Below are 17,677 nucleotides of genomic sequence, written 5' to 3'. Positions count from 1 at the left end.
ACTCTCAGACACACATTGTAGATTAGGAATTCTGCTCCACCTTGGTAGCACAAAGTGTAATCATTCTCTGGGTTGTTGTTGGTGTCCATATCTTGATAAGAGGCACTAAAAGGACACTTTTCACAATCAGACTGGTACAAGGAAAAGTTTATGTCCTCTGGTTGCTGATGGGAAGGCTGCGGACTACTTTTCTTCCTTAGGACCTTGAGGGATGAATTCCTTTCAGGGATGTCTGGAAGCAGCTCTGTTATAAGTCTGTGTAATATGCTGTTATCTGGTAAACTGCCTCGCCTTTTTTCTGCTTTAATGTGATCATAGATGTCTTTCAAAGCAGAATCCAATGCTTCAAACACAGATGATTTAGATTTTGACTTTTCGGGTTTTTTTTGAGGATTTGAGCCCTTTTTCCTTCTGAAAGGCACTGGACTGACGAGGAATGCTAGCTTTGAAAGGTTGGATTCAGGTTCTGGCTTTTTCGAAGTTGTTTTTTGTTCCTGTTTCGCCCTTTCGTGCTTGAGCATTGTTGTAAACCTCGTGTAGGAAGCTGGACACCTCCCTTTGCAGGAACTAAGGTAATGTTTATGGTTATGGAGATGATGGCTTGAGCCATAGAAACTTTCGGAAGATGTAAAAGAGAAATGGTCAAAGTCACTTTCACTGCAGAAGGAAGAACCTTCAATCTGAATGAAATCACTGAGGTCTGATACCACAGCTTCGTGATCGCTGTCCACCTCAGTATATTCAAACTGGGATGCCATTCTTTGTTGATGTTCGTTGGTCACTTTAATATGAATTGGCACAATAGATTTTGATGAATAAAACTGCTGCTGCAGCATAGAGATCTTTCTGCCATGGTTTTCCTCGTCTAATAGAGATTCAATAGATAGGCGCCGTCTTGGGCAGGCTGCTTTCTTTGGAATTGTAAAGCAGTTATCGGATAAAATCCCCTCAAGATTAGGCATGGACTTTGACTTCTGAATGAGTTTTTCAAATTCAGAGATCCTAGTTGGTACCATATCCCTCGGCACCTCATCGGACAATTCTTTCCAATCTGGAAAGTTGTCTTTGTGCTGCTCCTGTTCATACTGTAAAATCCTGGATTTGACTGAGCAGATCACTTCTGGATTCAATAAGTCTTTGCGGTTTATATGGTGCATTTTTTTGTACAATTTCAAGAACCCTTTGCTACCGTGTGCAGACTTATGGCGAATTCGTGGTCTGTGGCAGGGAGTACTTCCAGGGCCATGTGGTGAGAGCCAGCCTCTGGAGTACTCGTCTTTGGGTTGTTCATCACAAACCAGTGATACCATACTCTCAGACTTTGTCTGAGCTTCTTGGACATAGTCATTTTGCAGCAGATCATCGCAGCTTCGAGACCTGATCTTAGGTGAAGTTGCTTCTTCGGTGCTACTCCAAGCTTCTGCGTTCTGTCGGTTCATCTGCCAGCTGTTCTTAAAAATGACAGCTCTTTTCGGGCTTGGTGTAATAATCACCAAAGGCTGGCTATGGCGGCTACCATAATCTAACTCATGAGAAGCATTCTGGTTTTGAAGTACACAGCTAAGAAGAGGTGGATATGATTTGTTATTATTCCCACCTTTCAGATCCATAGAGCAGCATGGTTAAAAGAGAGACATTTCCAGAATTAACAGGCATATAAGGACAGGATTGCTGTAGCAGTAACTATGATTAAGAAATGTAAAGAAAGAGTCAAGAGAAAATCAGAATGAACATAATTACTATATAATGTACTAAGCTGTAAAAATATTAACCATCGCAGACATAACACATTCTGATTGGTTTCGATAGACACTCAGCTGCTCCCCTTAAGAGTCCTGAAGATTTTAATTGTTTTATGTAAATAATAATAATAATAATAATAATCCTTGCATTTGATATAGCGCTTTTCACGTCGGGAGGACGTCCCAAATATTAACAGTACCCAGACAAAAAAGGGTGTACACTGGCCTTTTAGATTCTTAACTTTGGTGAGCTAATGCGCGTTTGTGACAGGGACAGTTGAATGTGAATGGCCAACAACAACAACTTGGATTTATATAGTGCCCTCCACGCCTGACGGCGTCTCAGAACGCTTTACAGTAACGGATCCCGGGGCCGAGCCAGGGGGAGGGAGAGGAAGGTGACCAAAGGTGCGGTCGAAAAGAAAAGGTCTTCAGCAGAGACCTGAAAATGGGAAGGGAGGGAGCGAGGTGAAAGGAGTGAGGAAGGCAGTTCCAGAGCCTCGGGGCATAGTGGCTGAAGGCACGGCCGCCGAGGGTGGAGCGGAGGACTCGGGGGATGAGGAGGAGGCCAGACCTGGAGGAACGAAGGCAACGGGTGCTTGTTTTGAGGAGAGATGAGGTCAGAGAGGTAGGGGATGCAGAGGAGTGCAGGGACCTGAATACAAGGGTGAGGATCTTGAAATCGATCCTCTCTGGGACAGGCAGCCAGTGCAGTCTGGCAAGGACTGGGGTAATCGGGGAGCGGAGTTTCGTGCGGGTGAGAATGCGGGCGGCAGAGTTCTGAATGATTTGGATTTTATAGATGGTAGTGGTTGGGAGACCAGCGAGGAGGGCATTGGAGTAGTCCAGCCGAGAGGTGACAAAGGCATCGACCAGGGTTTCAGCGGTTTTTGGGGAGAGGTATTGGCGGAGACGAGCGATGCGTCGGAAGTGGAAGAAACAACTCATGGAGTGTATCAAGAGTTGGGTCATTGTATTTTTATACCCTATGGCTGTGTAGTCATTCGTCTGTCTACAACCGGATGACAAAATAAAACTGAACTGAAACGTTCTCTCATTTTTCGAATGAAAATTATTCTCATCAGCTGATTTAGGCAACCAGACTACCCAAAGCGATGACAGGCAGGTGTTTTATAGCATGTGCGCTTTATGCGGGATCTGAATTTATTAACCCAAGTAATTGTATTATAATGGGGTTGGCCTGTATTTTAATAAAACTCCCTTACATGATTACATTGCTCTTAAAATGTTTTAACCACAAATGTAACTTAGTGTACCAACTCACAATTCCCTTTCAGACTACTGTCACTGGTCTAAGCCTCACTTTCAGTACCTCTTATGTGTTGTGAAAATGATTAAACGTTTTCATCTGAACTGCTTTCAGTTCCTCATAGGATTAGATAATAATAATCCTTACATTTGATATAGCGCTTTTCACATCCTCTAGACATCTCAAAGTGCTTCACAGAATATTCTGTAAAGTGAATTGGCTGATCACTTGTGGGCGAAACAGATCCCTATTATATTCAATAAGCAGGACACTGAGCTGCTGGCAGTTGCTTATAAGAATAGGCTTTTTAATGACACGATTTATCAGAAATGAATCACTTTGCGTTTCTTGCATTTTAACACGGGGCAAAGACATTATATAGTAATGCAATGTTCACAAGGTTTAGCGATTACATGCACAAAAGTGTGAAAGCAGTTAGTACTTGGATCCTCACTGCCCGAAAACATCAATTGTTTGCAAAAAGAAACATATTTAAGCAAAGCTAAAAGTGGTCAAAAAGCAGACAATTTTGTAACACTAACACATAAAACATAAGCCTTTATAATGACTTCCTGTACTCCACAAATCAGTTATATTATTAAATATTAAAGCCTTAGAACAAACTGTCATGTTTTAGACAGGTTTATGAGGATGACAAATATGGGTACTTTTAAAAGAAATTATCCCTGATAGTGCCATGATTGTTTCCAACACAATGTTGCCTTGGCCCCATGATAAGAGTGAGTAGTGTTGGTATACCAGCTGTATATGGTGCCTTTGAGCAACTTGGCTAATTTGGCAGAGGGGTGAAGGTGCAGCAGTACAATATGTTCATGTGCCAAACAGCTGCAAGACTAATAAGTGCAAACTCACGTTAATTCCCGCAGGGAAAGTTCAGGGCCAGGGCTGCAGAGCAGAGTTTTGCTTACAGGAAGAGAGGAAACAAAGAGAATAGAGAGCAATCCCTTTATTTCCTTTCAATGCCTCTTAGCTTGATCAAGAGCACCATTTGCACACGAATTGTGTTCTCAACAATTTGATGCGGTGCACGATGGAAGAAGATACAGAAAATAGGAAGAGAGGGGAACAGAAATATTCTCCTGTTGCTGGAGTGAAATTTAAAACAACCATTTAAGTGGAGCAGTCTACAGTCATATAAATGTAATTGGAGCACATGCAAAAATTCACACCTTTGCACACTATTGCAAGAGAACTGAAGACTGTAGCTATAAACCTTGCATCCCAGGAAGAAAATAAAGAATACTACACACACCTTGTAGTGGAAAAATTGTAATCCCCAAACTTACAAGGTTGTTTCAATACTTTCTGAAAAATTCAACAATGCTTTGATAACATAATTGAAATGATCCTCCATACAAACCTCCACTTTGTCAAATAGATTTATAATTTAATAACATTTCTCAAACTAAAGCAACACAAATGCTGAATCTTAGTATCTTTCATCACATTTTGATAATTTGTTTTAAACCATAATTATTGAAAATATTGCTACAACTTGCATCCTTAGTTTAATAAACTATTCAACTATAATAAGTAAATAAGAAAACAGTGTTTATGTTATAAATGGGAATATTTCTGCTCTTAACACTTTATTTGAGCTATCCACTATTTATTTTTCCAGCCAAATTGTGACTAGAATTTTTTTCAAAATGTTAACAATAAATATTAATTGACAAAGCAAAACTTAAACCACAGAAACCACCTAAACATCTCAATACTACAGATACCTTTATTTCTTACAAATACAATTGACACAAACTAAAATCAACGTTAAGAAAATGATTTGCCCTCAAACAGGAAGTTCACCAGAATTCAATGTTCTAATTCAGCATAACTTGTTTCAATTGTTCTGCTCTCTGAAGCTCATTGAAATATTCAAACAGCTTTTAATTATTAAAAATATCAAGCTTAATTTCCTCCTTTGTGCATATGCAAATATCTTACTTTACAACCATGTTTGTTGCTGCAAATTTGTCTTTTATAGGCTTTGAGGAGAAATCTCTAAAGAGGTTAATAGCCAGAGTACACAATGCACATCCTTGGCAGTCAATTCAGGTATTTCATACAGGAGAGATGAATACCAACAGTTCACCTCAAGGTAAAGGCACTATTCCTTTCATTAGAAATTTGATAAAAAGAAAAATCAGTGCCCATTCACGGAGAGTCTTGCTCATTCAGTCACTGAGCAGTCGTAATAGCAATTGTTTGTTTTTACAATTAGAAATATTTATTAACTCTTAAAGGTGCATTTGGACATATTTTTTACCAATTTCAATATGAAGTAAGGTTAAATGAATGTCTTGTGTCTGCAGGTTTCTGCAGCTGTCTTTCCTAATTCCTACCTTTAATTCTGGATGGCGATGATGGAGAAGAACTGGTCAATGACTTCCTGCTTACATTGCTTAAGCCTTGTGGGTCACCACTTTTCTGTGCAGCTTGATCGTTCTGTGCTCTCTGGTGACTCACTGCTGGCTCAGACTTCCGCCTCTTTCTGTAGTCACTTGCTGAACTCCTGGCACTAACAACAGAATAAAATGAGACTGTTTGCATGATTTTCTTTTCTTGTTTTAGTGCTCTGGAGAGTGAATGATCACTTAGTAGAGGAGAATAGGCAGTTTTCGCTTTGTCCATCAACTATAAGTGAAGTAGAAGGACCAGATCCTGTTATTTTCATAAGATCATGATAAGATCTAGAATATCAAAAGCATCGGATGCACCAATATAAAAGTTGCATGATTTGTTTTTCACCCTACTAGAGTGAAAACCTACCTTAATCTGCCTTTGAATCAGAATATTGTGGGTTTAAGCCCTACGCCAGGATTTGATCAGGGCTGCATTGATAGAGAAGTTTAACTGGGGTCCAGTCTGCCTGTTCAGGTGGACTTTAAAGATCCCATGGCACACGTAGGCTCCATATTATCCATAAATCCATATTAGCTTTCCAAAAGGATCCACATAATTTGATCACTCAATCCACGACTGTTTGTGGGACACTGCTGTGCCAATTGGCTTCTGCGTTTCGCCCACAAAATATCGTTACAATAATATTCTGTGAAACAATTTGAGACATCTTGAAGAAGTCTAGAAAGGGGTAAGCTACACAAATATGTGGAAAGGGTTGGTAAATGGAACTAAAGGATTGCTTTTAATAGAGCCAGCACAAATATGATGGACTGTCTGGCCTTCTTCTGTTCTGTAAATTTCTGTGGCTCTATTCAAAAAGCGAAGGAAGTTCCTCCCAGTTTCCTGGGCAACAATCCCCCAGCTAAAATCAGTCATTCTCTTCATTGATATTGCTGTGTGAAAATTGGCTGTTATGTTTGCTTGCATAATACAGTCACTACATTTTACAATAAAATTCTGAAGCATTTTGAGATGTTCTCCCAATAAGGTTCTATGTCAAGGCAAGGATTATTATTGTTAAAAGTTCTGGAATCACTTGCTACATTCTCCCTGCCAGAACGGTAGGAGATAAAGCAACTCACCTGTAAACGTTCCTCTTAGAACAAATTTATTTAACAGAGGAGGTGCAAGCTGTGGGCACCTAGAATTTGTGCATCTATGTTACTATTCTGCAGCCCTGGGCTCTTTAATAACAATCCTTGCATTTAATATAGCTCTTTTTCTAAAATTTTGGAAGTCGTGGGATTATTTGTGACCAATTTACTATTAGTTAATAATATTGGCAATTCTTAAGTCTCATTGATTCATTATATCGTTTTTGTTTTAATAAAAGGCCGAAAATTGCACCTTCCCTTACCCTTTAGGGCCATGTGTCCCAAGGTTTAAAAACATTCACAATTGTAGAAAATTCTTAAATTCATTCTTAATTCTTAATTCACACATCACTTTTCCGCAGATCTTAAACAGAAACCGGCTTCTAAATTAAGACAAAAAATATCTCAATGATCAGGCTAAGACTATTTCAGGTTTGTAACTCCCAAGCATCTATTTATCTTTTTTTTCAAATTGATTATTTTGAAATCGATTCTACGTCTGCTGGATTGTAGTCCACTTTCTAATTTCACTAACAGGAAAGGTTTGAGCATGATATTCAGGACAATTAGTTAATTAAAGAGATGAAGCTGCTAATGTTGAATTACACTGTGCATTTATCCCTGCAAAGTAGCTGCAACCAGTTCAGTTGTGGGCACCACACTTTAGGAACGATGTCAAGGCATTGCAGAGGGTGCAAAGGAGATTTACCAGGATGGTATCAGGAATGAGGGACTTCAGTCATGAGGAGAGGCTAGAGAAGCTAGGATTATTCTCCTCGGAGGAGAGACGGTTAAGGGGAGATTTAATAGAGGTATTCAAAATTATGTGGGGATTCGATAGGATGAACAGGGAGAAACTGTTTCCACTGGCCGGTGGGTCGGTAACCCAAGGACACAGATTTAAAATAGTTACCAAAAGAAGCAGAGGGGAGGTAAGAAGAACTTTTTTCACACAGTGAGTTGTTTGGATCTGGAATACGTTGCTTTAAAGGTGGTGGAAGCCGATTCAATAACAACTTTCAAGAGAAAAGTAAATTGATATTTGGGGAGGACAAGTTTGCTGGGCTATGGGGAGAGAGGGGGGGTGGGATCAATTGGGATAGCTCTTTCAAAGAGCCGGCACGGACACGATGGGTCAAATGACCTCCTTCTGTACTGTATAATTCTATGATTCTATGCTTTTGTAAGGATGAGTGTGTGTGGTCAAACCCTAGACCACAAACACTGAGCAGCAAATGTCAGAAGTAATGTGATTGCACATTATTAATGCTTACCTGGTAGGTCTATCTATGGTTCTTTCCACTGAAGAGTTATACAAGGAAGTCTGCAAAAAAACAGTTGAAGGAAGGCATTAGCTTACTGCAAAATTAGTGAAATGTTTCTTCTATATCCTCCAGGTTTGGCAGTGCCATCCAATGCAATGGTGGAACTTGCTGTCAGTTAATTAGATTAGCAGGAATGATGGAAGTATATATTAAGTATCACAGAAAAAACATACAACAAATCAGGTTGCTTGCTGTCGCGCATCATAACCTCTTAACAGGAGACATTATAGTTGTGCTGCTCGGATGATTTTAATGTTGCCATTAGGATTATTGCCAGAGGAAAAAAAGGAGTTTGTAGATTAATGCATTTTACACAAAATTATTAGAATGTGGGTTTCTTCATCACAAACGGCTTTTGATGCCAAATCCACAACATTTGAAAGGCAATTGAATAAATATTCGAATATTATATTTTGGGTAGAAATAACAGGGATTAGGACAGGTCCAGTGGGAGCGTTAGCACTTCTGTAGACAGAATAGACTTCTCTGCCGTAAATATTCTAGGATTCAATGACAAGCACCTCAACCAAGTATGCAAACTGTGTGCAATTATAACTGAAGTGCATATTCATTCTCCTTTTTGTAAATATATTCAGCCTCTGTTATTCACTGCCAGCATGGAAACAGCCCTGGTCAAAGTCACCAATGACATTCTGAACATCTGCGATCAGGGCTCTCTGCCTCCTTGTCCTTCTCGACAATAATAATAATTAATTAATTATTATTGCTTTCAGTCACCCTCCTTTCCCCCCCTGCCCTCCACTCTCCCCGATCACGACCCCCAGCTTGGATCCAAACCACTGATTATCCAGCGCCTTGGGACGTCCTCTCAACGTGAAAGGTGCTATACACTTGTAATTTTGTTGTAATTGCTATTCTTCACAGAAGCTGCTTGAGACAATATGTGGCAACCTTTCAAAGTGGCTGTTGAGATCACTCTGAATACCACGTGTAATAATTAATAATCCTTGCATTTGATGTAGCGCCTTATCACATCTTCGACACGTCTCAAAGCACTTCATAGGATAAACTGTGAAGTGGATTGACTGTGTGCTTTGTGGGTGAAACGCAGCAAACAATTGCGCACAGCAGTGTCCCACTACAGTCGCAGATTGAGTGACCAAATTATTATTTATTTATTAATTTCTGAAGGGATTATTACTATCAACCTGTGCTGAGATAAACATTTTGGCCCATTTGACGTGCATCTAAATCACTATGGTTCTGCCGATTTAGGAGATCTTGAAAGGAATTGCATTGAAGTCTGTGTTAACTGAAGTGCTGTGAAAACTCTGTCCTATGCCGTTGATGCAGCAACATATTGAAAAACGTTGCTATGATTTATCAATGTTTAAAGCAATCTAGACATATTAATCTTACCTTTCAAAACATTTACAGCACAAACCCAAAAGATGCTTAATTAAAAATGATATTTTAAAAAAATCAATCTTTTACTCATTAAATGTCTTGTGTTTTACCATCAGTACTTTTAAAAGAAATCCATTTGATACTGCACCCTTCACGTTACGGGGATATTTCAAGCGAATCACAGGATTTACTCCAAAGTGTAGTGACTGTATAATTTGTAGAAGTACTTACTGCCAAATCACCCATTGGACCACACCTCACCAAATGTTCACTATCTGTGGCAAGATCCCAATTTTTCGATTTTGATATTTGTATATTTTCAATTGACAAAATAATGTGTAATGTTTGTTTAATGTGGAGTTATTTTATGCTGAAAACATTCATTTGGGATTGAACTGTCCACGGATGATGCCTTCAGTCATAGTGATGCTAAGGAGCATGTGAATAAAATAGAGAATGGTAATGGTAAATGGTAATTGTGAATGCCCACCCAGTCCCAAGCATTGAAGAGAAGCCAGAATATTTTGATGTACAATAATGATGTGATTGTACAATGTATGAACAGTCGGCAAGGTTGGCAGTTGACATGCTTCTAGGCTGTTTGTTTCTGCAAACAACCATTAAAGAAATGCGCGGAAGTAACCTCTTTGATGACATGGATGAGATCAAATTCACTTGATACATTTGGGTGCAATGCCATGTTGCACCACTCTGTGGTGCTGTAGCTCAAGACATTTTAAAATATGCAATACCATTGAGAGTCTGAGACTGAACAAAAGCAATTAACAATTAATTTAACCAATGTCTAGGATGTATAAAATTAGAATCAGTTTGGTAGAGACTCGGAATCTGGTCTATAGTGAAATAATCAACAGAAATTGTAGTTTGTCTACAAACACAGTCACTACACTTAATAGCAATTTCCTGTGAAGCAACTTGAGACATTTCAACATTATAGGCACTATGTCAAATGCAAGTATTGTTATTAGGAGAAACAAGTATTATTATTAGGAGGATTACGTTTTCATTCCTTAATCTCCCACTCACTCCTTCAAGTCTGTGTTTTTAAACAAAGAATAACATGAAGGAAAATCCATTTGAACCCTCAGCTACAGAAGCCATCATGGACCACGTATAGACAATAAGAAGAAAATAATAATACCTATAATGCATCATGTTTTAACCATGTGCATGTACCTCATACCATATATTAGCGTCTGTAACATTCAAATATCTCATAATGCTTATTATAATAACCCTTTCATTCATATCATGTCATTGAAACATCTCAAAGAGCTTTACATGATTTAATGTAAAGTGTAGTGAATATTTGAAGGCGAATGTGTCAGCCAATTTGCGATGTCATTAAACAGCCATGAGTTGAATGGCCAAGTTTATCTGGGGAATTCAAGGTAATTAATGTCATGTTTAGTGCCTTTTTTTAATAAACAACCCCGATAACCATTTTGCACACAACAAATTTCCTTAGAGGCATGAGGTGAATTTCTAATATATCTGGAGAATTGCTGACCGACATTGAAACAAACTTCCCCAAGAAGGATATTTAACACTGCAATGTCCACGTGAACAAGCAGGTAGGATTGCCTCATCTGAAGAATGTTTAAAAAGGTTAACTTTTTGAAAATGCAGGTCTAAAAAAAGGTATTACAGGTAACTTGAATTACAGGTAAGCAATGAAACAGATTGGTGGCTAGTTATACAATAAAACCTTTTCATTGCAGTTTTGAATACAGAATTAAGTACAATTCCCTCTGTCTATAAGTATTTACATGAGTTTAAACATGGTTTACACCTGGTGCCTAGTAAACCCCAACAACAGTTCCGAAGTTCCGTTTTGATTTTTTTAAAAAATAGATGTCATTTTCCATCTCTTCTACACCGATTTGTACAGGTTTAACTTTTAAGATTTTTTGCTGAATAACTGAAATTGTATTTCACAAAGCACGACTTGTGCAGGTTCATGCAGAACTACTGCTCAACCTCTGTGCAACAAATGGATCACACTTCTACTAATCCTGCAAAAAGCACACAAGAGTAACTATTGCACAAACAGTCTGCACACACTGTAAGAGGCACCAAATACGGTCAATGTTGCCAAACCCGGGGATAAAATACCAAACTTTCATGGCGATCTTGTGGGACTGACCCAAAGAACTACTGTGACAATATTGTATGAATTGTGAGTTGATCTTATACCCTTTGACAAGGACAGATCATCTACTGACTGAAGAGAATAAGCAAGTAGTCAACAGAGAACATTGAGTGAAACAAAAACAAATCAGCCGACTTAGAGCTTGAATTCAAAGTGCTAATGATATTAGAGGTAAACAGCAATAGCAATTTGTTGTTGTGATGATGGTGTTATAGATATTGATACCAGATCTCGGAGCAATGTTTTACAGTATTCTCCATTAATGGAAGCTACAAGAAAGCAAACTACTCAAACATTTGTACTTGAGACAAAAATCAGATTCCTTTTTAATATATATTTTCCCTTGCACCCTTCAACTCTTTTCGTTTTGTTGTTATAATTGGTATTATATTTGCAGTCAATGACACCAAACACTCTGCAAGAACAAGAGAAGTCCATTTATTCCATCCAATTGTTTACTTCCTTTCTGCATTTAAACTATTTTTCATCGTCCCCCTTCCCTGGCAACACATCCACACACTTAGAATCCACACTCTGTTGAATCAAGTAATCTCTAGCCCCACTGTTCACTGCTTCAAACATTTCCACATTCAATGTACTAGTTGAAGATTCAGTACATTCCAACAATAAATGTGAAAGTGATGGGAGATAAAGTTTATATTTGAAAATCTTTTGCTGGATCAAAGTAGTTTGCCTGCAAATCTATCTTAATAGGAAAGAACTAAAACTACAGCAGTTTGAAAGCCAATTTTATTTTTAACAACCTGCTTTTGAGCTGAGCTTCGAAATGCATTTCCTTTCGCAAGTAATGCTCGCTAATCACTCACAAAGTGCAGCCTCCATTTAGTGGATCTCGAGACACAGCTAAGTATCAAAACTATAATCCTCTGATCTGCATTCTAATATTTGAATGACGAAGGGAAGAGAAAATAGAAGGGAGTTTCTTCTGATTGATTGAAAATAGAAACAAGAGAAATTCAAGGTGCAAATGTTCAACGATCAGGCAAGTTTTGCTTCCTTTTTCAAAACAAAATTAAATTTCATCAACTAGCTAGATACTGGGTTGAAAGGACCCTGGTCAATCCCACCATCCAGTTCCACAGGTTGATGATGTTTATAAGCTTGAGAAAAAAAATGTAAACCAGAGAAGCCTTGGAGGACCATGACTCTGTAAGAGACTATGTATATGAACCTCAACAGCCTGGAAAATGATATCTATTTAACTGAAAGTTCACATCAAATGATATCAGTGATAATAACCATGAAAGGATGCACTAATGACAGCAAAGTACTGCATTTTAAGAATAAAGAATTAGCAGTTACCTTTATAGTCTCAGTAGAAACATGGGGAGACCTTTCTGGCACATAATCCAAAAGTTTTTTGGGAGGCTGGTGGCACAAGCAGCATATAGGAGGTGAAGAGATGAGTGGAGGAAAGTCAAATGGCACCATGGGATGGAACATATGGAAAAGGTGACATGGTTAGGTAAGCTGGGAACTGAAAGCACCAAACAACAGAATAAATATACAGAAATAAGAGTGAAAATGAGGAGACAGAGTGGAACAGACAGCCAATCTACAAATGCCCTTGAAGAGACTGGGAACTAAACAAAGCTGCTGGTCAATCTATTACAAATGGAGATGAAGTAGCAGGCTGACGACAAATCACTAATAATGTCAAATAAATGTAACAGTCTTCATGAGACTGTGTGGGAATGAAGAGGGAAATATTTACCACATAATTTAGTACAGGTTTTTTTTAATACTATTCAGTCTTTTACAACTTTGAGCAATGATCTAATTCAATCATTTTTAATAACTTTTCTTATAATTTCTTGACAGCTGTCTGCCATGCAGCAAAATTAACTGGCACAAAAAGTCTTAAGGCTAAAAGCAACTAACGGTAGCAAAAGAGACCTTCACTCTAAAGCACCACAACTACTGAACAGTATAGATTTACGGAAGGAGGGTACCAGTAAAAAAATTACAATGATAAGAAAAACGCACATGAACAGTTTGCTCATAATGAATAAATCTGTCCCTTTTTGCAAACAATTGGGACTCTATATATCTAGGTTACAGATGTTGGCCACATTACGCTACTCAACTTACCGGACGTCCAAACTCCAGTTCTGAAAAGAATTTATACCAGGGCTCGTTTTCTAAATCTATTTCATCTGGGTTTATTCGACCACTCTGAAGCAGAAGTGAAGGAAAAGGAAAGGAAAATGCAAACTAAACAAAATGGGAATGTCAAATCATTTCATCTCAAAACGCCACATCTGAAGGTCAATAAAATAAAGAAAAAAAAGTGAACGTTATTTGGACATATTAAATTTCGCTCGTGAAATATTATTGTGGAAGCACGTTTTTTATGATTACAACATATTGATTTCCATTCCCACAACGTAAAGGTATCATTCAGTGCTAATTCTCTCACAAACCCTGCTGCACTGTTCAGCCCTATTAAAAGCCTGCTCCAGGAAGTCAAACAAAGTAGATACTGTACTGTTCACACTCAGGAATGTGTTAGGAATCACCAGATTCTATTAGGGTGCAGGAAATCCACACAAGACAGATCAACTCACTTTAGACCACACAGAAGCTTCCTTTCAACAGATGCTGGTTAAGCCACTGAAACGTGCAACATAGAACAACTAAGTGATGCATTACAAACAACTAAACAACGTTAGGCACTGCAAGATTATTCATTGGTGACAAATACATAGGTGACATTCTTCAATTTATAACTGTGATATACATCATTGGCTTTTTTCCTATTAAATAAAAGCTTAGCGCTCATAATCTACAGCTTTGTTTTATACACACAACTAGTATTTTTATTTTCATATAAATGTACTGTTTGATTTTTAAGGGTTTTTGTGACAAATCCACTCCGATGGATTTGTCACCATTCAGCTCAAGAGCATTGTTGCTACCGGTAAAATTCAAGTTAAACTTGCATCAAAAAGAACCACACAATTCAGACTGTGCTGTAATGAATCTTAGTGGTCCATTTAATCCCATCCTTCCAGAACACCAAGCCTACCATCTTCTCATTACAACATCAAGCAGTTTTGTAAATGAATTCAGTGCTTTGTCCAGATACAACTTGGCTCAGTAGGTAGCACTCATGCCTTAAGAGTTAAAAGATTGTGGTTTCAAGCTTCGCATTGATGTGAACTCATTATCCAGGGCAAAACTCCAGTGCAGTAAGATAGTGTGGTCCTTATAAGAGATCGAGATTCTATCAGCCTGCTCAGGTGAATGTTAACAATTTGAGAAGAGAAATACATTTTTTCTGGTGTCCTGGGCAAAGTTAAATTGATTAATCGCATTGTAGCTGTTTGTGAGACATTGCTATGTGCAAATTATCTGCTGCTTTTGTCTGCACATACTAAACTTGACACTTGGCATACAACAACAAGAAGATTACATTTGTATAGCGCTTTTCACATCGGGAGGAGGTCCCAAGGCGCTGGACAGTGTACAGCATTTCAGACCTGAGCTGGGGTCAGGGGGGGAAGAGTGAGGGGAAGGGGGGTGACCAATGGCATGGTCGAAGAGGAGGGTTTTGAGGCAGGACTTGAAGGAGGCTAAGGAGGGGGCGAGGCAGAGTGATTGGGGGATGGAATTCCAGAGGTTTGGGACAGAGTGGTTGAAGGCTCTCCCATTAATGGTGGAGCGGGTGGTTCGGGGGATGTGGAGCAGGCCGGAGCCGGCTGAGTGGAGGGAACAGGCGGGTTGGTAGCGGGTTAGGAGGTCACAGAGGTAGGGTGGGGCGAGGCCATGGAGGGCTTTGTAGGTAAAGACGAGGATCTTGAACTGGATCCTCTGAAGGATAGGGAGCCAATGGAGTCGGGCAAGAATCGGGGAGATGGGGTCACGGAATTTGGTGCGGGAGAGGACATGAGCCTGCAGCCTGTGAAGAGAGGAGTTGGGAAGACCGACAAGCAGGGCGTTTGCATAGTTGAGCCTGGAGGTGATGAAGGTATGAACAAGATTTTCAGCGGCCTGAGGGCTGAGCGGAGTCGGGCGATGTTACGGAGGTGAGGGAAGGCAGAGCGGGTCATGGCTTGGATGTGGGGAAGAAAAGACAGTTGAGGGTTGAACAACACACCTCGGTTCCTGACTGGCTTGGTGAGTTGTAGTGAGCAACCATAGAGATTGATGTTGCCAGAGGTGCTGAGGTGCTGGCGTGAGCCAATCAGGAGGGCCTCAGTCTTGTTCACATTCAACTGTAGGAAATTTGCCCTCATCCAGGATTTAATAATAATAATCCTTGCATTTGATATAGCGCTTTTCACGTCTTCTAGACATCTCAAAACACTTCACAGAATATACTGTAAAGTGAATTGACTGTATATTTGTGGGCAAACGCGGCAGCCAATTGCGCACAGCAATGTCCCACAAACAGTCGTAGATTGAAAATGAACAATTTATTATTGTTTTGCTTTTTTGGAGGGATTATTATTAGGCTCTGTGTGGAGTAAGGAAACCTGCCCAAGGTTTCGCCCTGCCTGGAATTGAACTCAGGTCTCTCGCTTGCAAAGCGAGTACTCTAACCACTGAGCTACAGGACTCCACAGGACTTGATATCCGACAGTTGAGGGTGGAGGTGGAAAGAAAGCGTTGGGTGTCCTTGTGTGTAATCTGAAGATGGCCAAAGAGGGGGCAAGGCTGAAGGATTGAGACAGGGAGTTCCAGAGGTTCAGGGCAAAATGACTGAAAGCATTGCCACTATTGGTGGAATTCGGGAGGTTGAGGGACCTGCTGAAGCCTTAGTCAGTTGAGCAAAGAGGGCAGGTAGAGCAATTGATTGCCAGCAGGTCAGAGAGATAGGAAGGTGTCAGAGCATGTAGTGATTTGTAGATGAATGTGAGGACCTTGAAATCGATCCGTTCTGTGATACGGAGGCAGTAAAGCCTGGCAAAGAATGGGGATGTAGCTTGGTAGGTGAAGGATACGGTTGAGTTTTGTATCAATTGGACTTTACTAATGGTGGAACTAAAGAGACCAGAGAGCAATGCATTGAAGATCAACTTGTCAACAAAAATTCACTCTTTGACAGTAATTGCTCTGAAGCACTTTGAGATGTTTCAGAGTGATGAGAATTTCTCAACTCTCTTATGTTTATAGTGATTGTTATACCATTCTGTATAATTCATTTTTGTAAATGACACATGTAAATACCTAGAAAATAGCTACCGCACTTAGGTTTGGTTTGTTCACAATTAAAGCACGATAAAATGCAATGTTTTATTATCACCCTTTGTTGAAGTTTATCTTCTGAAGATGCTGTTGTCTCATCCATTTATGGTTGAACACCCTCCTGATTGCTTCCTTCATTCAACATAAGGCAGCAATTTTTTTCATATCTGCACTGCTAATAAATATCCAACTTTTCATTTCTGCTCGAGCTTATTCCACATCTCCTCTGCTGGCTTGTGTATGTGACTAGAGTTTAATTTCACTTAAAAAAATGTTTTTCTCATTGGTCAATGTCATAAGATCAGTTTTAAACCATCTCCATGATCATCAAACCCTAGTATGTAGAAATTCCATTTAAGAATAAGATATTATAAGATGAAGAAGATCCTTTGCTCACTTGATCTTGTTGTTCCAGAGTACCCACCCTATCAGCTTTCCATTGTTGCATCAAGCTACTTCTTCAATGAGTCCAGCTCCCTGGCCTCAACCAGCAAAGAAATATTTTCTGTAATTGTCCTTTGCAACCCCAAACTTCTTGTTCTGTTGCCTTAGCAATATTTGGATTTATTGTTCGGAGTTTATTTTCTCAATCTCAATTAGAATCTTACATGCTACTAAAGGTCCCCTTTGATGCATTTCTTTACAAAACTAAATAATCACAACCCAGTAAATTTTGGAAACTTCCCAAAATATTCTGTCTATTTATTACAGACTACCTGTATGGGTGTAAAGGGTAATTAAACCTGATTGAGGTCATAATAATCCTACATTCCAGGATTAGGTAACCTAGATGCGTTCCTCTGAAGAGAATGCACACTCAATCCTCGTCCTCTGAAGAGAATGCAACTCAATCTTCATTAAAGGAAATTTCCATTCATACGTGGAACTCCTACCCTAAGCATGGTAATAGATTTGAGTGTGTCAGATACCTAGCAGGCCAAAAAACATTGAGCTTGACAAGATGATTTGGTTTGTTGATGTATTTCCAGTCGATAACCTGCATTTTTGTTGCCCCTTAAAGAATGAATGACATATGCAGAAACCAGCACAGCAATTTCAATCACTTGATT

The 17,677-nt window shown here is 39.2% G+C and overlaps 1 protein-coding gene across 1 annotated transcript in view; it reads right to left on the bottom strand.

Moving 5' to 3' along the window:
* Positions 1 to 17,677, bottom strand: part of LOC103178234 (sorbin and SH3 domain-containing protein 2) — a 127,198-nt gene that overhangs the window by 26,096 nt on the left and 83,425 nt on the right. The window contains exons 15-17 of the mRNA XM_042341065.1: positions 7,805 to 7,854; positions 5,376 to 5,551; positions 41 to 1,597 (exon numbers count right to left, since the gene is read on the bottom strand). Of these exons, the coding sequence (XP_042196999.1) occupies positions 41 to 1,597; positions 5,376 to 5,551; positions 7,805 to 7,854 (1,783 nt within the window). The remainder of the gene's footprint in view (positions 1 to 40; positions 1,598 to 5,375; positions 5,552 to 7,804; positions 7,855 to 17,677) is intronic.

This window comes from Callorhinchus milii, unplaced genomic scaffold (assembly GCF_018977255.1).
Source record: "Callorhinchus milii isolate IMCB2004 unplaced genomic scaffold, IMCB_Cmil_1.0 Scaffold1, whole genome shotgun sequence".
Classification (NCBI taxonomy): Eukaryota; Metazoa; Chordata; class Chondrichthyes; order Chimaeriformes; family Callorhinchidae; genus Callorhinchus; species Callorhinchus milii.
The sequence above is the reverse complement of the archived record's forward strand: the minus strand, read 5'-3'. Positions and strand labels throughout refer to the sequence as shown.